General features: G+C 47.1%; 1 protein-coding gene across 2 annotated transcripts in view; it reads right to left on the reverse strand.

The window, feature by feature from the left end:
- EYA2 (EYA transcriptional coactivator and phosphatase 2) overlaps positions 1–25,821 on the reverse strand; it is a 257,204-nt gene that overhangs the window by 170,542 nt on the left and 60,841 nt on the right. For both annotated transcript variants that reach the window (XM_049649930.1, XM_049649929.1), the window contains exon 2: positions 3,850–3,968. In XM_049649930.1, coding sequence (XP_049505887.1) covers positions 3,850–3,958 — 109 coding nt within the window. In that variant the 5' untranslated portion in view covers positions 3,959–3,968. The remainder of the gene's footprint in view (positions 1–3,849; positions 3,969–25,821) is intronic.

Here is a 25,821-nt window from a genome sequence, read left to right on the forward strand (position 1 = left end):
ACAATCCTGTCAGTGGCTCTCGAAGTCAGGGGAGGTCTGAGCTGGCCATCTTTCTGACCTCATCTCCCCCACGGCGCCTTGCTCCCTGGGCTCCAGCTGCGCTAGCCTCCTTATTGCCCCTCCGGTGCTCTGGGAACACTGCTGCCCCAGAGCCTTTGCACTTGCTGTTTCCTCTTCCTTCCACGTGGACACGAACGCCTTCTCTCATCTCCTGAAGGTCTTTACTCAGGTGTCACCTTCCCAGGGACGTCCTTACATCCCTGCATTCCTTATCCTCCTTTCCTGCTTCTCCTCCCCCCCCGTCCCCACCCCACAGCGCGTATCACGGTCCAACATGCTGTGTACTTTGCTTATTTACTGTTTTATCAGCCTCTTGCCTGCCAGACCCCTGGCATAGGCTCCGGGAGGGGAGAGGCTTTTGTGGGCTGACTTTCTAGTCCTTAAAACAATGCCGGCCTGAACAAACACCTGCCAAATGAGGGACTGAACGGTTACATGCGATAGGAAAGACCTCTGTGATGAGAAACGATGGCTGAGAAAATGGTCCTAGAGACAGGGGGAGACCAGGCCGAGGGAACAGCATGTGCAAAGACCCCGAGGGCAGAATCACGCTCCTGAGTTACAGCAAAAGAAACAAGGTCAGGGCTCTGTCCAAGGACTCGGTTCCCCGAGCAAAGGGGACGGGGAGGAGGTGACTTTGAGAGGCTGGCAGGGACAGACAAGGTGATCCTGGTGGCCAAGGGTAAGGAAATTAGACCTTATTCTATACTTTCTAAGAAACGCTAAGTCCTCTCCGTGTGTTAACCATTTCATCTTCGTATCACCTCGGGGAGGTCAGTGGAATAATTACTCCCCTTTAACAGATGAGGCAAATAATCTCCAAGAGGCTGATGAGACCAGGGACCCACAGATGGTTAGAGGCAGAGCCATGGAGGCAGTGGGAGCCACTGGGGGATTTCTCGGCTCCACATTCGCTCCAGAGTCCCCCTGAATGTAGGCCCCGTGGCTCATGCCCCCCGGGGTCCTCCCTGGATCTGGGTCCCTGCAGTCACTCAGTAATGCCTCTGTCACCGAAAGAAGGGCCCAGGGGGCCGAATCTGGCACTTGAGGCCACAACTAGGGTGGAATGTTCCCTGCGGAGCTGGGGAGCTCACCGCCCATCGCAAGAGAAGGAAAAGGGTGTGTGTGTGTGTGTGTGTGTGTGTGTGTGTGTGAGTAAGCTGCCCCTGCCGGCCCCTGCCTGCTCTGAATTTGGGAGCAACCTCCCCCCACCCCAACACCCAGCCCCAAAGCCTTCGCCTCAGCAGCCAGCCTGCTCCATCCAGGGCAGGGCAGAGGGTGCGGACAGCTCCCCGTCACAAAAGAAGGAGAGAGATGGGGTGTCTGCGGGTGCTCCCGCTGTGCAGGGACGATTATCGGAGGCACGAGGACTCTTCAGGGTTTGGCAGAAAGTGATTCTGAAGTTTCCAAGCGGAGACCCCGGAGCCAGAGTGCCTGAGTCTGATTCCTGGCCCTACCACTAGCTGTGCGTCTCTGGGTTGCTTACTGTATATTTAACCCCCTGTGCCTCAACTTCCACATCTGTAAGATGGGCTCGTAGCCTAATAGGGGTGTCATAATTCAGTGAGAAACAGTATAGTGCACTGATAAGAAGAACAGGCTTCGGAGTCAGACGACCTAGGCTCAAATTTTGGCTGTCGCTGAACTGCGCCAGCTCAATCACGCCATTCAACTCCTCTGTGCCTCAGTTTCCTCATCTGTAACACAAGGTTAATCACGCTACCCCCTTCCTGGGGTTGTGGGGATTCAGTGAGTGAGTACAGTCACATCTAGCATACAGCAAGTGCCAGGTATTTGCTCTGCTGGTGACAGGGGAGGAGGAGGAGGAGGGTTAATCTGCCGTTACACTGCTTTCCACAGGGCCTGGCGCAAAGTATGTGCCTCGCAAAAATTAAGGACAGAAGGGAGTGGCAGGGATCCATCTGAGGGACAGCTGCCCCTCAGCTCCCACTAGTGGCAGCCAGGTGGGAATGTGGGCCCAGCACGTCTAAAGTGCTCAGCATCTCAAAGGCAACTAGAAACCCAGGTTTTCAAAAAATATTTTCAGTGTTTATTCATTTTTGAGAGACAGAGACAGAGTGTGAGTGGGGGAGGGGCAGAGAGAGAGGGAGACACAGAATCGGAAGCGGGCTCCAGGCTCCGAGCCGTCAGCCCAGAGCCCGACGCGGGGCTCGAACCCACAAACCGTGAGATCATGACCTGAACCGAAGTCGGACGCTTAACCGACTGAGCCCCCCAGGCGTCCCTAGGAATCCAGATTTTTATGTGAACTCTCCTGATTCGTACAAGTTCACTTTTATTTAAAGGACGTTGTACACCAAACAAAGACATACCTGAAGACCAGACTTGGTCGCGAGCTGCCAGTTTGCAGCCGTGGTTTTACACGCACCGTGGTTATTTGATTCAGAGGAGAATGACCATGGGATAGCAAGTTCAGCCACGGTACCACGCGCCCATGGTGTGCCAGGCAGCAGTAAGCAGGCTAGGAAGTGGGTCGTGGTTATGCCCCCATTTGACAGGTAAGAAAACGGAGGCTCAGAGAGGTTAAACAATTTGCCCGAGGCCACCAGTCTGGGGAGCAGTGGGGCTGGGATTCAGCCTTGGCTCTTCCTCCCCCGGCAGCCTCCTCCTCCTCCTAGCTTGCCTGGCTCTGAAATGAGGTCCTGGGTCGAACAGTGCCTCTACTCAGAAGAGAATGATTGTCTTCGAACGGGGCTTAATAAATTGTCTCAAACTCTCAAAGAGCACAGTTTACACGGACACTCCAAAGGGCCACGAAGAATGAGGGCATGTTCTCCAGCATGTGGTTTGGTGGGGGAGCCCAGACCCTCTTGGTGGTACTTTTGGTTGACTTATCCCAGCTTTGTTACCAGCGTGCGAGGGAAATGTCATTGCTCCGGTGATGGTAATCATTATTCGTGGAAGCCTGGCGTTGCTTAAAAGCAAATTCCTTGTGATGTTGTATCTAACTAGACACAAGGCTCTGGTCTCCCACGACAGGATGCAGGATCGATGCCCCCTGAGCTGGCATCATACACAGACAGCGAAGGAGAGTCAGCCCGGGGTCCCGGGACACCGGCGGCAAATCCGAAAGCGGGCCCGACTAAAGGGTTAAGCCCAATGGTTAAACATAATAGTGTAATGCCTTTTGCTAACTCCCAGCTCTCCCAGGAAGGCTGACAGATCCCAAACAGAGCAAACAATAGCTGGAATTGTTCTAGCGAAAACTAGTTCGGCTGCACCATTTGCCAATAATTTTTTAAACAGCTTAACTCTCCTCTGCTTCCTTGACTCCAACCCAACCTGAAAGCCAAAGGCAGACGAGTTCTGGTCCCAGCGTCAAACCTTCGTAAACAAGACGCCTGCCCGGATGCGGGATGGCTGGGGGGCGGGGGGGGGGGTGGGGGTGGGGGGGTGGGGACAGCGCTGAGGGACAGACTCCTGAGCTGGAGCCCGGACCCCACAGGACCCACCCAGGGCCGGGGCCTGTAACACACCCGAAACTGACTATTAGCCGCGGTGGAAGTGTCAGCGTTTCTCGGGACAGGAAGTTCAGAACGCGAACCAGCACGCTCACACCTCTACCGACTAGATGGGAGCTGTCAGCAGGGCATGCCAAAGTTTCTTTTGGTCCAGAGGCAACAATCCCGATGGCGGGAGGAGAAACTGCCATCGTGACGGTGTTTTCGAAAGGATGCGTGTCTAAGGCTGCCAGTCCCTTACTAACTTCCGCGGTGGGGCAGGGGGGACCAACACAGGTCCCGCCGAAACTCACGCCAGGAGGCCTACCTTCTATGTCACTCAGAGTCCAGACATCGGCGTCGGTGCGGCTAAGCTTCAGTTTACCCGGACAATCGCTGTTTACAGTGAGGCTGGGTGAGATCACCAGTTCTAGCATTTCCTTGTACCTGAAAGAAAACAAAGGGAAATGTAATTTATTCATTAATTATGCATGCTTACTAATGATTCCTATTTCTTTCCCTAAGAGTATAAATATTAAAGCTGATTACCTAAACCCAGCCGTCTTATAAATTCTACATAATAAAAATTCACTAAACTTTTCATCAAAGGGAAATAAGGAATTAAAATGAAGTGCTTGCTCCCCTCCGGAGAATACATCCACTTGATTAAAACTTTCCCCTCCTTCATACTGTATTTTGCCATTAGAAAAATCACATCCTGGTCTCTTTTAAATGTCATCTGAGTGAGCTGGAACGAGCTAGGGAGCCTTCCCAGCAGAGGAAGGGAGACACGGGCAGAGAGAGAACGTTTGGGTTTGGATTCCCAAAAGCGGAGGCTTGGGGAGAGGAGGAGACTGCAGCTTCGAGATAAAAACGGACACAGTGCTACGTGGACTGGTGGAGAGAGGCGCGGAAGGCATCCCTGACACTCACCGAGTCCCTCCTGGCAGGCCAAACTCCACAGCCCATCATGCTGGTCCCCACCAAGACAGGAAACACCAGCTCCCAAATTACTCACGACTTCGATAAAATGTTACGGGGGGCAGGGAAAGCGCGGGACAAATCTCCTGGGTCTTTCGCATTTTTTAATCGAAAACCGGTCAGTGCTTGCACCGTATCTGGGCTCATGCCTCCTCGGTCCCTACCCACTGTGGTTAGGAAGTGAGGTTTCTTGTTCGTGTGTGCACAATCCCGTACCTGGCTGTTTTCACAGGGCTCAACGTATCTGGCACTGATTCAAGGTGTCCTCAGACAGAGGCTGAGTTTGTCGATAGCACATCAGTATCGTGAGGTCATTGTCGGGGAGGATCTGCTATCATCGCTTTAACGGAACACAACATACGGACTGGTGGCAAAGTGGCTACAAACTCAGATTCCATCGTGGAAAGGTCACGGGTTCCGATTTCAGTTTCGCTCTTCACTGCCTTTAGAAAGTTACCAAACTGCTCTAAGTCAAAAGCTTTCTCGTCTGGACAAGGGGATTCTCAAAGTACCTCCCAGAAGAGGTCACGCGGAGTATGAAAAGCGATGGTCCCCGTAAGGAAAGGCCTTAGTAGGTAGTAATCTAAATGTCCATTCAGTCCCAGAGGAAGAGTGATGATGCAGGTAGTGTGTGGTCCGACAGCAGAATGTGATACATCGGTGAAAAAGACTTAACGCACGACTCCACACACAGCGCGACGGAAAGACCGACGAAGTACTGAGCAAAGAGGCAGAAGGGTACCCAAAATATGATATTTCTAGGAAGTGCAAAATATACAAATCAATACCAGCAGCGTCTGGGGGGCTCAGTCAGTTGAGCGTCCGACTTCGGCTCAGGTCGTGATCTCATGGTCTGTGAGTTCGAGCCCCGCGTCAGGCTCGGTGCTGACAGCTCAGAGCCTGGAGCCTGCTTCCGATTCTGTGTCTCCCCCTCTCTCTCTCTACTTCTCCCCCGAACATGTTCTCTCTCTCTCTCTCTCTCTCTCTCTCTCTCAAAAATAAATAAACATTAAAAAGAATACAAATCAATACTATATACCGTTTAGGGATATACACACATGCAATACACAGATAACAGTACGTATGGGATGAAAAACATTTCCGAGAATGAGTAACTCAGGGGATGGCAGGGGGATGCCATTTGGGACGTGGTACCCCGAGGGCCTCCAGTGAGTTCGTAACATTTTGGTTCAGGGCTCGACACAAATTATGGCCCTTCCAAATCCAGCCCATCTTTTCCTGTGGCCCAGGGGCTAAGAATGGCTTTCACATTTTTAAACGGTTTGAAAACCAATCAAAAGCAGGATCACATTTCGTGACCTGTGAAGCTCACAGTGTCCGTAAGTAAAGTCTTCTTGGAACCCAGCCCTGCTCGTTGGTTGACTGTACTGTCCAAGGCTATGCTCACGCCGCACCTTCTGAGGACGGCAGGAGTGATAGGGACCCGCAAAGCTGAAAATATTTAAGAACCTTGCAGGAAAAGCTGGCCAACCCGGTTTTAGTTTGTAAGCAGGGGGTTTGGACGTACCACTGCTATGTGGCTATTACACATCCTCGCGTGCCCGAAACGCTTAATAATTATAAAAAAAGAACAAAGCAGCCACTTATCCCAGGACGTGCACATAGGAAGTACTTTACATACACTTTTTAATCTGACGAGAGGATTCCACACAAACAAGCTTCTAGAGTTTGTACCTTTATGTTCGCTGATAAACATCTGCCTGACGGGGAAAGGAGCAGTACTGTGACTTCTGGCCTCAGTCACAGGGCTTGTTTATTTTATTGAGTGCTCCTGTCGTCCTCAGGAGCTCAGAGCAGGAATGTGCTTGGGAGTTCTAATGCTGGGGCAGAGTACTGCCAGGAAAGCTTTTGGCACGTTCACCTTGGACTTTTGCCTCACGTGGTCAAGCCAACATGGAAATCACCTTTATTTCCCCCACAGCACCTGACACAGGATCATGTTCATTCTGTCATCCTAGTAACATCTGAAGGACGGGAGGGGAAAAAAAAGATGGAAGGGACTTGGAAGGAGAGAGACCGGGGGGGGGGGGGGGAATCTATAATTGAGTGATTAGTTTTCCAAACAGATTTTTATTGCATTATTTTATTCTATACGTTTATTTGTTTATTTAGAGACAGGGACAGCGTGAGTGGGGAGGAGCAGAGAGAGAGGGAGAAGGGAGAGAATCCAGGCAGGCTCTGCACTGTCAGCACAGAGCCTGACGTGGGGTTCCAATTCACGCAACTGTGAGATCGTGACCTGAGCCGAAACCGAGAGTAGGACGCTCAACCGACTGAGCCACCTGGGCGGCCCCTTCAAACAAGATTTTTAAAAATTTCCCATTTAGTCTCATTTTTCCACCCCACCCGAGACAATGACTCTAATTAATGAAATATGTAAATATGTCTCCTTATAAATGATGCTCTATGGGGCACCTGGGTGGCTCAGTCGGTTAAGTGTCCAACTTCATCTCCAGTCGTGATCTCGCAGTTCATGGGTTCGAGCCCCGGGTCGGGCTCTGTGCTGACAGCTCGGAGCCTGGAGCCTGCTTCGGATTCCGTGTCTCCCTCTCTCTCTGCGCCTCCCCTGCTCACGCTCTGTCTCTCTCTGTCTCTCAAAAATGAATAAACATTAAAACATTTCTTATCAATGACACCGTATTGTTTTATGCGTGAATTGGGTTTTAATTTACATGGATAGTCCTGTGCATGAGATCTCTTCTTGTTTATTGGGCTTTTTCTCTCCAGTCTGCACTGTGATTTTATAATGGGTACCCACTGCTGAATAGTTATCAAGCATAATTATAGTTAGAATTCCATACTGTGTATTCACTCTACTGTATTTATGAATTGCCCTAGTGATAAACATCCAGGAGCGTTCGTCTCTCAGCTACCTAGAAATAATGCCGCAATGAACATCTTCATTAAAAAAGTATATATATACACTAGGGACGCCTGGCTGGCTCAGTCAGAGGAGCACGTGGCCCTTGATCTTGGGGTTGTGAATTTGAGCCCCACGTTGGGTGTAGAGATTACTTAAATAAATAAAAATTTAAAAATATGTATCTAAAACATGTATCTCTATATGTGTTTACACACACACATTCTTAAAACATATACATATGTGTGTATATATATATATATATTCAAGGATGATATCTGTCATTGGGTGTATTGGTCCTCATAATTTCTGTGCTAATCTAGATTCCCACCAGAAGTGCATCAGTGTTCTAGTTTCATAAATTCTTGCTAACACGGAGCATTGTCCAACTTCCTACTTTTTGTCAAACTAATGGGTGGGAAGCGATAGCACAGTTGTTTGAATTTGTATTTCTACGATTACTAGTGCATTTGAGCACAGAGTTACGTAACTGTGGGACACGTGAGTTTCTGGGAACTGTCTATTCGTATGTTTTATCCTTGCTCACTTTTCTATTGGGTTTTCTTTTCTTTCCTTTCTTTTTTTTTTTTTTTAAAGTTTATTTATTTATTTTGAGAGAGAGAGAGAGAGAGACAGAGCCTGAGCAGGAGAGAGGACAGAGAGAGAGAATCCCAAGCAGGCTCCACACTGCCAGTGCAGAGCCCGATGCAGGGCTTGACCCCACAAACTGTAAGATCATGACCTGAGCTGAGATCAAGAGTCGGATGCTAAACCAACTGAGCCACCCAGGTGCCCCTACTGGGTTTTCTTTTTATCTTTTCTTGATGATTTGCTGGAGTGCCTTGTAGAGTCTATGTATTCGTTTATTGCTAGTATTAGATGCTGTAAATTTCTTTTCTTACCTTTTCATTTGTCTGTTTTCTTTATTTACAGTGTCTTGCAGAACAAAAAATTTATATACTTGCCCAATAATTTATTTTTAGGTGTGAAAATTGTTTCCGTAACTCTAGGATATTAAAATGTGTCTACATTTTAATTTGTCTGCATTTCTATTTTCACTTAGAATTTTAAAAGATGCTCCAATCTTTAATTCATCTGGAATTCTCCTTTTAATATGGTTTAGTCATCCAATCTTAAGTCATCTTAAGTCATCCAATAATCCTTTATGGGATCAAAGTGATTCACCTCTAGTATCATTGGCTGGCAGAAGAAAAGCAACTTTTCTTTTGGCGAAGGTCTTACCTTCCAGGGTTTCCACAATTTTTCACATACAATGTTTAGCACTTAATAAAAATTATCAGCCATGCAAGGAGACAAGACAAAATGATCAGGAACCAAGACAAAAAACAAACCCACAATAAGATTCAGATATTGGAGTTGTCAAACTTGGGACTCCCTGACCACCTCGATAATATGATCAAGAAACAAGGTTTAAATGGAGAATGCTACTGTAGATCGAGAGTATTTTTAAAAATCCAAACGAAAATTTGAAAACCAAAAAATACAGTCATTGAAATTCAGAGCTCAATACAGCAGTTGAACAACAGATTTGATGTAGCAAAAGAAAAGATTAATGAACTGGAAGATAAGTCAGTACATAAATCTCAGAAAGAGGGCCGGAAAGGAAAATAGATTTTAAAAAAGCATAAAAGAAACATGGGACGTGGAGAAAAGGTCTAACATACATGCAATAGGGGCCACAGAATGATAGAAGAGAGAGAACAAATCAGAAACAGTATTTAACAAGAAACTGACAGAAAACCTTTCAAGACTGATAAAGACATCAAGCCAATGCCATCAAGAAGTTCTGCAAATCCGAAGTAAAATAAACACAGAGGAAAACACTCCAGGGCGTATGACAGTCAAACTGTACACATGAGAATATATTCTCTTAAAAGCAGACAGAGAGTGAATAAAAGGCAAATGATCTTTAAAGAAGGAATTGTAAGACTTCTCTGCAAGTAGGATGGGAACCAAAAAAACAATGGAGGTTCGTCTGCTGATGCAGAATTCTAGGCCAGCAGGAAAGCCTTCAAAACTAAAGACAAAAACTAACCAAACCCAAAATAAGATTATTTGCCACTAGTGGATGTGCAATGAATGGTCTGGAAGCATGAAAATTCAGCAAAGGGTGAAGAACAACACAAAAGGATGAGTACGTAAGTTAGAGGGGGATAAATTAAGTTTATATGTTCTAAGGACATTGCGTTTTTCTACAAGTGGTACAAGCACTAATTTATGGTAAACTTTAAGATTTGCAAAGGATGCATGTTACAATCTTTAGGGTAACTACTCAGAATAATAATAAAAAATGTATACCAACAAGCTAATAGAAGAAAAATGGACTAATAAAAATACTTAACCCAAAAGAAAGGAAGAAAGTAGAGAAAAAGAAACAAAGAAGAGAAGGGATAGAAAAAAAAAAAGAGATCTAAACTCCAATTTATCAGTAATTAAATACTTAATGTCCATTTCACTTACAGAATAAATACTCCCACTAAAAAAATATTACAAGACTGGATTATAGAACTGACTACCGGCTTTGGGGCACCGGGGTGGCTCAGCTGGTTAAACACCCGACTCTTGATTTCAGCTCTGGTTATGATTTCATGGTTCATGGGATCAAGCCCTCTGTCAGGCTCTGGGCTGAAAACACGGAGCCTGCTTGGGATTCTCTCTCTCCCTCTCTCTCTCTGCCCCTCCCCAGCTTGTGTGCACATGCATGCAGGGGCTCTCTCTCCTTCTCTCTCTCAAAATAAATAACTAAACATTAAAAAAATGAACTACAGGCTTATTACAAGATACCCGTTTTAAATATAAAAACACACAAAGACTCAGAGCAAAGAACTGTAAAAATTCACACGAGGCAAACACCAGATAAAAGAAAGCTGACATAGTTTCAAATAGATTTGCAAATAAGAACCATTACTACAGATTTAGAGGAACATACTGTAATGATAAAAGAATGAAGATATAACAATCAGGAAGTTTGCCTTTCCCAAAACTCATCTGCATGGTATTGACTCCAAAAGGGAATAAAGAGTCTAGGTCTTTGTTGGGTAATTTAAGATCTAAACTTCAAACTTACCTACAGCAATTCAAACACGTCCTCCTTTGGAGGAAAATAAATAAATATCACTAACAAAGCCAAAGTAATAGGAATACCAGTGCTCACAAAGAAAACAGAACCCGGATTTAGGAACCTGACAATTATTCTTTCGTGCTGCCAGGGAGAGCTTAATGGGTACTGCGATTTTACAGAAGCAAACAATTAACCACAGTATAGGAGTTATGAGCAGTGCAGTGAAAAACACCCTTTCAAAAATTCTAATCCCAGCTCCCATTTCCCAAGCTCTTATCCCATGGCAGGCAGTATTCCCCATCACTTACCCATTTACCTCCTGGAATTCTATCAATCATCCTGGGAGACAGAACTGTCCGCCCCCTACTTCCCAACAGGACAACTAAACATAGATTTAGGTCTGAGCACAACATAAAGCACCAAGGAAACATGATCATTCCTGTTGGGTGAACTTACCCTGTTCTGCCATTAGAAGCTTTTAAAATTTCAGCACATGGTGAGTTTTGGATTTGGGTTTTATGGGTCATATTGTTTTATTATTGAATTACATGCGAACGGGGGCGCCTGGGTGGCTCAGTCGGTTGAGCGTCTGTCTTCGGCTCAGGTCACAATCTCGCGGTTCGTGGGTTCGAGCCCCGCATCGGGCTCTGTGCCGACAGCTCGGAGCCTTGGAGCCTGCTTCGGATTCTGTGTCTCCCTCTCTCCCTGCCCCTCCCCCGCGCATGCTCGGTCTCTCTCAAAAATAAATTTGAAAAAAAGAAAAAAAGAATTATGTGGGGACAGCAGAGGTGGGAGGCTGATCTCTTTTTGGTGTTTTGAGGCCTCCGAAGCTCTTAGCCTGGCCCTGATTATAGTGCTCATTTTACAAATAACAGAAATAAAAATTAACACTTGAAAAGCATTTAGTCTGGGGCCAAGAGCTCTTTGCCTATATCGCCTCATTTAATCCTATGAGGTGGGCAGAGATGAAGAGACTGAGGTTCAGAGAGTGACCTGCTAGAACCAGGATTCACAACCAGGGGGGCTGGCCCTGGGGTCTGTGCATTTTCTTTTAATTAATTAATTACTGGAGTACAGTTTACGTACAATGCCGTATTGGTTTCAGGTACACAACATAGTGATTTGACAATTCTACATGTTACTCAGCGCTCCCGAGGACAAGTGTGGTCACCGTCTGTCACCATACGATATTACAATATTATGGACTATATTTCCTACTCTTTACTTTTCATCCCTGCGACTTATTTCTGTTACAACTGCAAGTGTGCATCTCTTAATCCCCTTTTCCTATTTTGCCCAGCCCCCCACCCACCTCCCCTCTGGCAGCCACATTTGTTCCCTGTATTTAAGATCTGTTTGTTTTGTTTTTTAGATTTTACGTATACGTGAAATCAGACGTTATTGGTCTTTCCCTGTCCAAGTTATTTCCCTTAACGTAATACCCTCTAGGTCCATCCACGGCAAGAATGGCAACATTTCATTCTTTTTTATGGTTGGGTGATACTCTATTGTGTATCTATTTCACGACTTCTTTATCCGTTCATCTGGTGTGAGGTGATATCTAACTGAATCTGAAGCACTGGGTGGTATGAATACTTCAACAATATTAATTCTTCCAGTCCATGAGTATGGTATATCTTTCCATTGTGTCATCTTTAATTTCTTTCATCAACGTCTTATAGTCTTCAAAGTATAGGTCTTTCACCTCCTTTACTAAATTTATTCCTAGGTATTTTATTCCTTTGGTGCAACTGTAAACGGGACTGTTTTTAAATTTTTTCTTTCTGCTACTTTGTTGTTCGTGTATAGAAACACAGCAGGTTTCTGCATATCAATTTTGTATCCCGCAACTTTACTGAATTCGTTGATGAGTTCTAATGGTTTTTTGGTGGACTCTCCTGGTTTTCTTCATGTACACTCTCATGTCAACTGCAAAAGTAAAGTTTTACTTCTTTCTTCCAATTTGGACGCTTTTTAGTTCTTTTTCTTGTCTGACGGCTATGGCTAGGATTTCTAGTACGAAGCTGAATCAAAGTGGTGGTCGTGGACATCCTCGTCTTGTTCCTGATCTTAGAGGAAAAGCTTTCGGTTTTTCACCACTGAACAAGATGTTAGCTGTGGGTTTTTCAATAAAGGCTGTGGTCTTTATTATGTCAAGGTATGTTCCCTCTAATCCTCCTCTGTTGAGAGTTTTGATCACGAGCAGATGTTGAATTTTGCCAAATGCTTTTCTTCTGCATCTCCTGAGATGATTATATAGTTTTTATCCTTCCGTTTGTTGGTGTGACGTATCACATTGATTGATTTGTGAATACCGAACCCTTGCATCCCTAGATTAAATCCTGCTTGATTGTGATGAATGATACTTTTAACATATTCCTGAGTTTGAGTTGCTAATATTTTGTTGAGGATTTCTGCATCCATGTTCAACGAGGGACAGTAGAACTGGAAGTAAAACTGGGTCAAAAACTGAACCCAAGGCCCAACCAACTCCAATATCTACAAAGTCACCTGGTCAGAGCTCTGGTTCTGTCATCGGCTACGTGGGTTCGAATTCCAGCTATGTGTCGTACCAGCTGTATGACCTTGGGCAAGTTATTTAACTTCTCTGAGCCTCATCCACAAGTATGGAGAAAATAACAGCACCTTCCCTGGCAGGTTACGTGCAGATTAAGTTAGAGAAGGCATCCACCCAGACAAAAGACACAGTTAGTTTCATTCCAGGTAGATACTAGGAACTGTCATGAGGGTCATCTCGAAACCACTGATTCCTACTGTAGTTTGATGGGCAGAGTTGAATTCTCTTGCAGTTTGTGGGGAGGCTTCCCTCACATTCTCCCCCTTCTCCCCTGCTCATGATGACCTGAAACAGGAGACCAGCTTATTCTCCTTGCAGGGGAGGGAAGAGAGAAATCAGACAGCCTTCACACAGCCCGGGGGAGGAGAAAGACTTAGCTTCTCTTTCGTGAAGGCAGGAGAAGGAAGCAAAGGCATGCGATTCATTTAAAAAAAAAATCCCCCCCTTTTGCACTGTTGCAAAACCCCGATACCCCTGCTGCTTCGGAGCCAGGCCAAGAGGAGCAGGAAGAAAGAGGCATTCAAAAGCCCCCGCCCTCTGGCATTCTCTGTGGCCTGCTGCTGCCAGCGGCTTGCACCATTTGTTACCCCTGTCACCACCCCTGTCCCTGGGGACTGAGAAGCACTGGGGGAGCACGGGGCTGCTGGAAGGGCCCAAGAGATGACAGCTGGAGGGTGGGGGGTAGGGGCGACTTCAAAGGCTGTGAGGGATCAAAAGCAGATGGGGGGCCCCGGGCGGGTGGGTGGCTCACCTTTCCACACCCCCCGAGTGCCCCGACTACCTTGGCTGAGAACAGTGGACCTGCCTGCTGGCTGGAGAGGACAGATGGCCAGTCGGCCAAGGGGACTTCAGAGAGGGCCGATCCCCAGCATCTTTCAAGGGCTTAGAAATCCCAACCTGCCAACAGCAATCACAGGCTTCTGGGTAGACAACAGCTGTGGCCCAAACCTGGATGTTTCTGGAGGTCTCCACCACCGTTTGATTTCATTCCGAATCCATCTGCTGATCGCCCACGCGGCTCTGCCCCAGTCTCCCCCATCTGGGGGGCCGGGCGGGGGGGCTGCGCTGCTCATACCAGAAGCCCAGGACTGTCCCTGCTCCTCACTCTCCTTGAGCCCTCACATCCAATCCATCAGTAGGTATCGTTAGGTTCCACCTTGGAAACATCCATGGAATGCACGGACTGCTCTCCGCCTCCACAGGCATCGCCGGCCCCAAGCCACCACCGTCTCTGCCCTGGACAGCCACCACACCCTCCGTGCCCGTCTCCCTGAGACCACCCTGGCCTCCCTCCAGTTTGTCCTCTGGGCAGCGGCCTCAGGGGCTTCCGACAACACAAATCCGAACCTGCCTCCCTCACCACACCCTTGCTTCCAACTTCTGGTTGTTTTCAGAATGTGGCCGATTTCTGAACACAGCCTTGATCCGGCTTCCCGGTGAGGGAGGTCTCCTTCCAGCACACTGGCCTTTCTCTCCCTCCACGCTCCCTCCTGTCACAAGGCCTTAGCACATGCTGTTCCCTCTGCCCGGAACACCATTCCCTCTCGCTCGCCCTTCAGAGGTCTCAGCTACCATGATCCCCGGAGGCTCCCTCGGGAGGACCCAGGCCCTATGGCAGCCTCCACAGGCCCGTGTCCCTCCCTACACATCAGTCATCCAATTTTTGGGTGGGTGCTGGGCTGTTACTTAACTTCCATCCGTCTTCCTTACCAGACTGTGTACTTACTCCCTGACAGCCAGGATTTTGTGTATTTTATCCACCATTACATTCCCCAAATCCCCTGCAGGTCCTGGCCTTTGACAGCTGTTTAATAAACATTTCTTGTATCGTGAACGACCTGCCGTATGAATAACTGTGTTCATCCAACCAGCATTAACTGAGTGGGTACTATTTACTATTTGCGCCCAACACTGCCGGTCACTGCCACTGTCACTCCCCTGGACGCTGCCCTCATTTACGTTACCCGCCGGGCCCCTCTAGGCACTGAGTTCGAGACTCTGGGTTTACTCTTCTTTTCAGCATTAGGCCTACATACAGTAGGACGTGGTCAGAAGCACACGGGATGCTGGATGCTACCGCCCCCTAGTCCCTCCCAGAAGGGAGAAGTGGCCCCAAAGCTCCTGTCCCGACGACACGAGGTGTTTGTGAACTCCACTTCTCAGGCTGTTAAGCTCTGCCCGGCTGTCATGCCCTTGGCGGTCCTGCTTGCCCCAGTTTCACTGAGCTACAATGAACATACTATATAAGTTAAAGGTATACAACGAGATGATCTGATAACAGGCACGCACTGCAACGCGATTCTGGCGGTCCTGCTTTGAGATTCAAAAGCAGGAGGAGAAAGTGGAACTGTCCAGAGCCGTAGCTCTGGAAGCTCATGGAAGCTCGTGGAAGAGGAGCTGGGGCAGGGCGGGAGCAGCGGGGTCCTGGCATTTTGACCCGGTGGGTCGTGTGGCAATAGCACGTCTTCTTTCTTTGGGGGAACTGCCTGCCTCTTCCGGACTCTCCATGGGGCTTGGGTGGGGATGACCCTACTAATAGGCCTTGAGCCCGGCAATTAGCATCTCCTACCCCTCAGTCTACAGTGACTGGCTCGGGGATGTTGGTCACATGAGCCAGTGGAGCCAATGAGAGGCCCAGGAGGGGCTTCTGGAGAAGAGATGCTCCTTCCCACTGGACATGAGCCTTGGGAGGTGTCTACCTACAGCCGGTGGCAGTGCGGGTCCACAAACGACCTTTGAGTAGCACAGCCTGAGAAGACTGACCCCCGTTCTGGGACACGTGCATCACATCCTCAGCGTTCAGTGTGGAAGGTAGAATAGGAATAAACTTTAGGTTTAGTCGGTGAAATTTGGGAGCTGCTGTCTCTGTGGCCAACTTCAACATCCATGGGGGAAGACCCCATGTGCTACCCTGGTGAGGGGACAACCCCCTCCTCCTGTCCACGTCTCCATCCCCCAGCCTGTCTCCCTTATACTGGGGAAGGTGTCACTTAAGAAAAGTTGCGGGGGCAAGGGTGAGGAGACCTAGGGAACCTTCTCCCCAAACAAGGCACTGTCAGTCTCCTTTGCAAAGGCTAGAGAGAAGGCAGATGAAGGAGGGCACAGTGGATGCTACATTCACTCACTGATTCTTTCTTTCACGGAGTCAGGCTGTCAATCATTCAGACCCAACAACTGACTAGACTGCACATCAAAAAAGAAAGGTGACTACTCATTCGGTAATTGATCTCACATTGTTGTTGGTGGTGGGTTTTTTTGGAAGGCCAGGAACTGTTCTAGGCACTGGGGATCCAGTGTTGAATCATACAAGTTCCCTGCTCTCACGGAGTCGACATTCTAGAGTGGGATCTGCATCCCATCTCAGGTGGAACTCATCAATGGGTGGCCCCAGATGGCTGGCATATGGATAGCACAGTTGCGGAGATGTGTCTCCTCTTGCTGAGAAAGTAACTGTATTACCTTCTCTTTCATAAGATAAAAACTTAACTACCCAGGTAATATCTCAAAACATTTGTCAATACATTTTTATTTATTTATTTTTTTATTTATTTAAAAAAAATTTTTTTTAACGTTTATTTATTTTTGAGACAGAGAGAGACAGAGCATGAACGGGGGAGGGTCAGAGAGAGAGGGAGACACAGAATCTGAAACAGGCTCCAGGCTCTGAGCTGTCAGCACAGAGCCCGACACGGGGCTTGAACTCACGGACCGCAAGATCATGACCTGAGCCGAAGTCGGCCGCTTAACCGACTGAACCACCCAGGTGCCCCTGTCAATACATTTTAAAATTTCAAGTAAAATTAAAATTGCCTTTGGCCATGATCCCCCACCAAGACTATCCTCTTGCTCTAGTCATAAACACACACAAACACCCACACCCGCGTATATCCTTAAAAACGCACAGTATTGTTTTGTCAATGCCACAGATCTGTGCATCCTGTTCCAGGACTCACTTTAATAACAAAATAGCTTGATGTCCATTCAATGTCACAAACCCTGAAGTAAAATTGCTGAGTCTACCTTTAAAACTGTAAAGGACATCTGCAAACTGCCCCTCGGAGGGGCTGATCTAGCTCATGTTCCCAATGGCCACGTCTCATTTTCACACCTTGCAGGGTTTCTACTCCCTGATCTAAAAGCTTTTTGCCCAAAACTCTCTTGGGAAGACATCAGCCATTTCACAAACGTGTCCGACCAGCACCATCGTCCAGCCAAACAGGTGAAGTTCTAGGGACCCGTGTGTCAGAAAGGAAAACCAGCCTGGGTCTGGAATCTCAGTCCCAGGAAATGCTCTCTCACTCATGCTCGATCAAGTCTCAATCTTTTGAACGCGGTGCAGAATAAAAATGGGTGATGGGATAGTTGTACTGTGCTTCCCTCATTCCTGACAGTGTGTGAAAACAAGGGGCCATTGTTTTGGGAATCCAGCTTTTCTATCCATGGGATTTGGTTTTTTGGTTGTTTTTCTTTTCTTTCTTTTTTTTTTTTTTTTAGCTTTTTATTTTGAGATCATTATAGATTTACAAGAAGTTGCCAAAAATAGTACAGAGAGGTCCTGGGTACCCTTCACTCAATCTTCCCCAGGTGATTACATCTTATATAACTATTAGTACAATATCAAATATAGGAAATTGACATTGGTGCTGTGTGTGTGTGTGTGTGTGTGTGTGTGCACCTCGGTGTCACTTTCTCACACATGTAGATGCACGTAACGACCACAGCAATGAAGACAGTGGACTATTCCATCACCACAAAGTTCTCAACTTGTGCCTTCGCAGGCATGCCTGCCCCCATCTCCTGGACCCCCAGGCACCCCTACCCCCTGGCAACCACTAATCCGTTTTCCATCTCTGAAATGTCCTTTTGAGAATGTTATAAATGGAAGCATACGTTGTATGACTTCTTGAGATTGGCTTTTTTGTTTGCTTGTGTGTTAACATGACTCAAGTTCAGATGACTGCGTTTTATAACGCGTTTTCCAATATTTACTAGGCCCACAAGGGACAACCTTCAAAAAAGCACCCAATGTGCGGTGACAGACGGAGACAGGACCACACACGTTCTGCAGATTTGGGGTTGGGTTCAGCAAAGCCCTCGAGCAAAATGCAAAACTTTATAGAATATTTCTCATGCGGAGCCATAAAAAAAAAAAAAAAAAAAAGCCCCAACCCACAACCAAAAAAACAAGGCACAGAGTAAAATACCATAGACTCTCACTGTAAGAGAAGGCCTGCCCTTGCCAGTGATGGCTGGAGAATGTCAAGTACCTGGAGGCCACAGGGAGCCCTGGGGCCCCCCACCGAGAGCCAGGCAGCAGGCGAGGGGCAGAATTCCCTCAGCTGCGAAGACATTTTGCTTTGAGGGTACGGTCCTTGCCCCTCATTAGATACCACATGGCTGTTCCTCTCCCTCTGTTCACCCAGTCACAGGACATCACAATGTAGGACCCATTTTACAGCTTGCACAGACTCCTTCTGCTCAGACTCCTTCTGACAGAGGAGGGCGTTTTAATTTGAGTGAAGGGGATGGGGCACCGGGGGGGCTCAAGTCGGTTGAGCGTCCGACTTCGGCTCAGGTCACGATCTCGCGGTCCGTGAGTTCGAGCCCCGCGTCGGGCTCTGTGCCGACAGCTCAGAGCCTGGAGCCTGTTTCAGATTCTGTGTCTCCTTCTCTCTGACTCTCCCCCATTCATGCTCTGTCTCTCTCTGTCTCAAAAATAAATAAACATTAACAGAAATGTAAAAACACTGGAGAAAGGATAAGAGACACTGAAATCCTTATTTGTGCCCCCATGAAGCTGACATATAGTAACAGTTCACATGCTTTCTAAAAGCCAGGCACTGTTTTGAGTGCTTTTTGTGTTTGAGCTCCCTTAACTTCCCCAATAACCCTGGTGAGACTGGCTGAACGAAGATCCCATTTCATAGACGAGAAGAGCAAAAACAAGACGTTTAAGTCACTTGCCTGAAATCAACTGTAAGAGGCAGCGACAGACTTAAAACCAGGAAGTCTGACTCTGAATGTTCTGTTCTCCTGCCATCTGCCACGGAGAGCAGCAGATGTCTTAACATTAATCTTTCCTAATGACTGGTCTCTAATTACATCGTCACCCTGAAAGGGAATGGGCTGTGCACTGATTTATAAGTTTTTTTTTAACGTTTTTCTTCTTGTTTTGAGGTTGGCTCAATTTTATGCAATTTCATAGAGCGAGGTTTCTTTTCTCCTTTTTTGGTGAGATGGTTTCATGGTGAGGGTGAGAAGGCTTTTTTTTTTTTTTTAAATGAAAAATCCCAAACATATGTAAAAGCAGACAGAATAGTAAAATAAATCACTGAGCACCTATCAGATTCAACAATTTTCGAGATTCTACCACACGTGTCTCTTCCAAGGTTTTGGATTTGTTTATTTTTCCCTTCGGTGACATCGGTAAAGCAAATTTTTTTTTTTTAATTAAAAAAAAATTTTTTTTTAACTTTTATTTATTTTTCAGACAGAGAGAGACACAGCATGAACGGGGGAGGGGCAGAGAGAGAGGGAAACACAGAATTGGAAGCAGGCTCCAGGCTCTGAGCCATCAGCCCAGAGCCTGACGCGGGGCTCGAACCCGCAGACCGCGAGATCGTGACCTGAGCCGAAGTCGGACGCTGAACCGACTGAGCCACCCAGGCGCCCCGGTAAAGCAAATTTGAACTTGAAGCCTCTTCTCTCTGCCATACTTCATTAAAGCATTTGGACACTCTCTATGATCACATCTAACAAAATGCACAATAATTCTTTGTGCCCTCTTGAACGCAGTTCGTACCCAATCTCCCCAGTGGTCTCCAAATGCCCTTTTAAGGCCGGTTTACAAGATCTGGGATCTAGGGTAGCGGGATAGGTGAAGTAGGTCAAGGAGAGTCCAAGATACAAACTTCGGTTATAACATAAATGAGTCACGGAGATGAAAAGGATAGCACTTCTACCGACATGGTGAAAACACTAGGTTAGTTGTCTTGTAGAGTATCTCACGTTCTGGAGTTTTCTGTTTGCTTCCTCATGGTGTTGTTCACTTCTTTCTCTTTCGACCACAGGTTTTCTTTAACAGAGGATTAGGTTCACGTTAACGAGGGAGGAGTAATGCTTCAGAGTGGTGCTGAATTCTCTCCGCTGCATCACACCGGAAGGGCATGAGGTCGAGGGTCTCCTTCTAACACTAATAGAGGCCAGCGGGCCTGCCTCTGTCATCACGAAGTTCCCCACAAACCTCTGATCGAATGGTTTCATCCAATAATGCTCGTGGCCGGAATCGATGATTTCATTAGAGATTTAGAGATGTTTAAAAATGTATTTTTTTAAAGAGAAGAAAGAAGAACATTACGATAATGTTACTAGATTTGTTTAGCGTCTTTGTTCTTGCAAGTGGCCGTCACAAGCCTTTCTTCACTGCAGTCCCCCAACCAGCCCATGAGGCGGGTGAAGCCAGCGGGAACCTAGAACAGCAGTGGCAAAGCAGGCTATTGTCCAGGTGCTTGGGTTCGAATCCCGGCTCTGCTGGTGGTCTGGGATCCTGCTTGGTTACCCGGCCTCAATTTTCTCACCTGTCAAATGGGGGTACAAATGGTCCCTACTGCTTAGGGTTTTTTGAGGATGAATGACTTTCTACTTGTGAAGCTCTCAGAACAGAAGAGGAAACCGAGTGAACTCTTATCTCCACCCTTACCCGCGAGGACGGCGTCAACAAATTAAATAAATGGCCTCAGTCCCACAGCTAGTGACAGTCAGAAGGCATAAATCTCGTTCCGCCACATTACACGGTCTCCATGGGTTGTTTTCCCACATTTTGAAAATAATTGCCAATAATTAAGAAAACACCTTTCGGCCATAATGGCTCAAAGAGCTACCTACAAGGCTAACCCGAGGCCCCACACCTTGTGGGCCCATGACACCCCTCCCAGTGCACCTTCTGGAAGTTCTGCCCTGACTCCGTCCTGCAGGGACGCTCCCCGTTTTGCTAATACTCAGACCTAGCGGGCTGGTTCCCACTTCATGGCTTTGCACGTGCTGTTCCTTCTGCCACAAATGCTCTTCCCCACATCTCTTTCTGACTCGTTTCCTCGCTTCATTTCGGTGTTTTCTCTCTCAAGTGTTGCCTCCTCAGAGACGCTCTCCCTGATCATACTATCAAATTCATTGCTTCATCTTTCCAACCTCTCCACCCCCCCCCCCCACCTTCTATCCTCTGACCCTGCTGTATTTGTCTTTATAATTCTGATCACGCTCTTAAAACACGCTGTGTATGTATTTGTTCACCTTCCCAGGGAGGGGGACTTTGTCTTCTTCGCTGCCGCATCCTTGGCATTTTAGTATAGTCATCGCTGTGGGCACTAAGCAGTCAGCAATAAGGAGCAGTGAAATGAATGCTCATTAGGTGCCCTCCAGCCTCACAGTGTCCTACGCAAGGACCGTGCGTGCGTCATTTAGCAACAGCATTTCTTATAAGGAATTCTTTTTACAAAAGAAAAAGGAATAGATGTTCACGGTAAAAGAGCTGAATAGACATAGGATATAGAAAGACAGAGGGGCGCCTGGGTGGCTCAGTCGGTTAAGCGGCCGATTTCGGCTCAGGTCATGATCTTGCGGTCCGTGAGTTCGAGCCCCGCGTCGGGCTCTGTGCTGACAGCTCGGAGCCTGGAGCCTGTTTCAGATTCTGTGTCTCCCTCTCTCTGACCCTCCCCTGTTCATGCTCTGTCTCTCCCTGTCTCAAAAATAAATAAAACGTTAAAAAAAAATTAAAAAAGAAAATTCTCTTTCTCTCTCTCACTGCCCCTCTCCCCTGCTCATGCTCTCTCTCTCTTTCAAAAAAAAAAAAAAAAAAAGAGTCTCCTCCACTGGTCTGTGCTAACCTTCGTTCACAGTTTGGGGTACGCAGTGGCAGAGTTTATCAGGTGGTCTCCAGTATTCCTTCTCTCCCCCCTTCTTATACAGTGAAAGAATTCCTGGTTCTTAGAAGGGCATGAAGCCACCGAGAATTTCCCAGCCTCCTTTGCAGTTAGGTTGTGACCATGTGACTAAGTTACGGTCAGCGGGATGGAATCAGAAGTGATGTATTCAACACGCGGGTCGTGTCCTTAAAGGAATCCGGGGGACCTTGCCCTTTCCCCCTTTCCTACTGGTGGGAACGCAATGTGACAGAGAGCCATCTTGGGCCGTGAGGAAAAGGGCAGCACTCTCAGGGTGACGTAACAAGGTGGGAGGAATATGGGCCACTGCTGACCTTGCAGAGCAGAGCTGCTGTGTCAGCCCAGGCTTTTGTATGAGAGAAAAATGAACTTCTACGCTATTTATGCCATTATGACTTCAGCTATCCGTCACAAGGAGCTAAATCTATGTCTGTATCAGTCAATCAATCAATCAATCAATCATCTATCAGATTTTCTTCAATGCATTTATGTGTGTGTGTGTGTGTGTGTGTGTGTGTGTGTGCGTGTGTGTAGCAACTTCATATTATGAATTCTAAACATACACAAAAATACCCATACTCCTCCAATGAATCTCTTCTGCCCATCACGCAGCTCCAACAACTCCAACTCATGGCCAATCCTGTCCAATTTCTACCCCACCTACCTGTCCCCTCACAGAACTTGGAAGCAGATCCCAGCCATAATACACCTTCATTTGTAAATATTTCAGTACGCACGTGTCAAAAAAAAAAAAGACTTTTTGAAAACGTAGCCACAATACGATTACCATGCCTACAAAATTCCTTAATATTACCAAAAGCAGATATTAATTTATTTCAAAACGTTGTTGTGTATTTGTTTTCCCATTTAAAAATACACCATGGAGGGGGCGCCTGGGTGGCGCAGTCGGTTAAGCGTCCGACTTCAGCCAGGTCACGATCTCGCGGTCCGTGAGTTCGAGCCCCGCGTCGGGCTCTGGGCTGATGGCTCGGAGCCTGGAGCCTGTTTCCGATTCTGTGTCTCCCTCTCTCTCTGCCCCTCCCCCGTTCATGCTCTGTCTCTCTCTGTCCCAAAAATAAATTAAAAACATTGGAAAAAAAAATTTTTAAAAATAAAAAATAAAAAAATAAATAAAAAAAAAATACACCATGGAGGGGCATCTTGGTGGCTCAGTCAGTTGAGCATCCGACTCCTGGTTTTGGCTCGGGTCATGGGATCGAGCCCCATGTCAGGCTCTGCCCTGAGCATGGGACCTGCTTAAGATTTTCTCTTTCTCTCTCTCTCTTTCTCTCTCCCTCTGCCCCTCTTCCCTGCTCGCACTGTCTCTTTCTCTCTCTCTCCAAAATAAAAGAATAATCATAAGAAAATAAAAAGATACACCATGGACAACTTTCCAATCAGTACACATAAAGCCACCTAATTCTTTTTAACATCGGTACAGCATTCCATGGAAATAATGTACCAAAGTTTATTTAACCATTTCCCAAGTGATGGACATTCAGGTTATTTACACATTTCTTTTTTGTTGTTTTGTTTTGTTTTGTGATTTTAACCAATGATGCAACGAACATCTGTCTCAGGATTTCTCAGCTTTGGCATTCTTGAGATTTGGGGGCTGGATGCTTCTTTTCTGTGAGGGGCTGCCCTGTGGATTGGGGGCTGGTTCACAGCATCCCTGGCCTCTCTCCTCACTAGGTAACAGTAGCACACCTCTCCCCAGCTGTAACAAGTTAAAATGTCCTCAGACATTGTCAAATGTCCCCTGGGGTCAGAACCGCCGTGGTCAAGGACCTCTCCTCTAAGGACTTACATACACACTTACACAAGTAGAAGGTTGATTTCTACAGTGGGGGCCAGTAAAGAATGGAAACCAAACAGTTTTCAAAATGGTGGCCCTCGAGAAAGATATCAGCTGACACCCACTCCGGGTGGGAGTAAGTACTTTAGCGGAGTTTCGGTCAAGCTCACCGTGACAATCTGAGAACTGGCTCTTCACAGAGAACTGTAGTGCCTGAAAATTTATCATGTCAGCCTGAGACCCCTTGAGTTGATCTGTTTTTTAACATCGTGCCTTAAATCGGCAAGTCTGATGGACGAACATGAGACACATTTTATAAAACTAGCTTAGAGATGGGAACAATATCCTAACTTTTATGGACCAACATCCAATCAGCTGTAGGGTTAAGTTTCAGGGAACAGGTAGGAGTCTCCTCATCTCCTTCTCTCTTGCGCTTAATAATAAATTGGATTATAATGGAGCTTGTACAAAAAAGGGGGAGGGACTTCCAAGTTCTAATTGAAGCCTGAACTCAACAGGCTTAAGCACACACCCTCTGCTGAGATCTACCTATGGCCAGATTTAATATCCAGCCAGAACCTTCTGGGAAAAATATTAAACCTTATAAGGGCGTGTCGTGGAGCTAACACAGACCAAGGGGATTACTAAAACAGGTTCGAGGCTCCGAGTTAGGCTGGCCCAGCTGACAGAAGTGCTAAAGAATCCTCAGGATCTGTAATTTCTGGTGTTTGTAAAAACACAGTCATAGCACAAATAAAGTAAAAAAAGAAAAAAAAAACCCACACAACCCAGTAAAAAAACAACAACAAAAAAAAAGTAAAAGAAAAAATAGTAGAAACAAATACAAAGAGAAGAAAGAATGAGAGAAACCTTCAGAGCGAACTAAAAATTACTTTACAGAGATTCACAAGACTTATTCATTCAATAAGCACTATGGAGCACCTACTATGTGCCACGTACTCAAGTAATTTCTGGGAACCCAGTGAGGGGCAAGTCAGATGGCACCCCCCACTCCCAGAGCCAACATCCCAGTAGATTTCACTGTGGATCACGGAATTCACTCATGCTGGGAAAATCCAGGTAGCAGTTCCTGTTAGCTGAAGACAGACAAGACAGAGGTACGTCTGAGCAAATCTTCACATTATCAAAGAGCTCACTATGCACCAAGCACTCTGTGAGGTGCTCTACATATATGGGTTCATCTAATCCTCAAAATAACCCATGAGGTAAGTCATATTGTGCCCCACCACACCCATTTCACAGAAGAGAAAACTGAGGACCTGGGATTAAACAACCTGCGCAGGTGGCTGGCGGTGACACATCTTTCAGAGCAGAGGTTCTTGTTGGGGGGAGGGGGGAGGGCAGTTTTGTCCCCCGGGGGGTCACTTGGCAATATCCAGAGACATTTTTGGTTGTCGCAATTGGGCAAAGTGCCACTGACGTCTAGGGAGCGGAGGTCAGGGATGTTGCCAACCATCCTATGGTGCCAAGAACTGTCCCACAGCAAAGAGTCATCTGCTTCGAAACGTCCAAACTACCAAGGTTGAGAAACCCTGTTTTAGATGTTCTGGGAGAGGAGGGAGGGGGGAGCCTTTCCAAAGCAGCGCATTTAAAAACGGAGGCAGTACAGCACGGGGGCGAAAAACGGCCAGAAAGCCTGGCTGTGAGTCTGGCTCACCCGAGCCACGGGGGCCGAGAGAGGTGCCCAGAGGGTGACGGGAGATACAGCACTCTGGCACATTCTCCCCGATGCACTAGACGGCCGGCGACAGAGGCCTCCGAGGGCCAACAATGTCAAGGGCTGCCCTGAGCACCTCTGCACGTCTCCTGGCCTCTCCCTTTGGTCACAGACGTCACAAGCCACAGCTCCAAGCAATAGGACTTGACTATCCAAAGCAGGAAGGAGTGGAACAGGGGCCACCCCTCGCCCCCTCCCCCTTTATTCTGTCTCAGAGGAGCCTCCCCACCAGCTTCTTCCAGCGGACATTCCCTTCGGTCTCACTGGTGAGAAGTGGATCACGGGGGCCCAGCCATCCTTCGG

The sequence above is a fragment of the Panthera uncia genome (genome assembly GCF_023721935.1).
Source record: "Panthera uncia isolate 11264 chromosome A3 unlocalized genomic scaffold, Puncia_PCG_1.0 HiC_scaffold_11, whole genome shotgun sequence".
Classification (NCBI taxonomy): domain Eukaryota; kingdom Metazoa; phylum Chordata; class Mammalia; order Carnivora; family Felidae; genus Panthera; species Panthera uncia.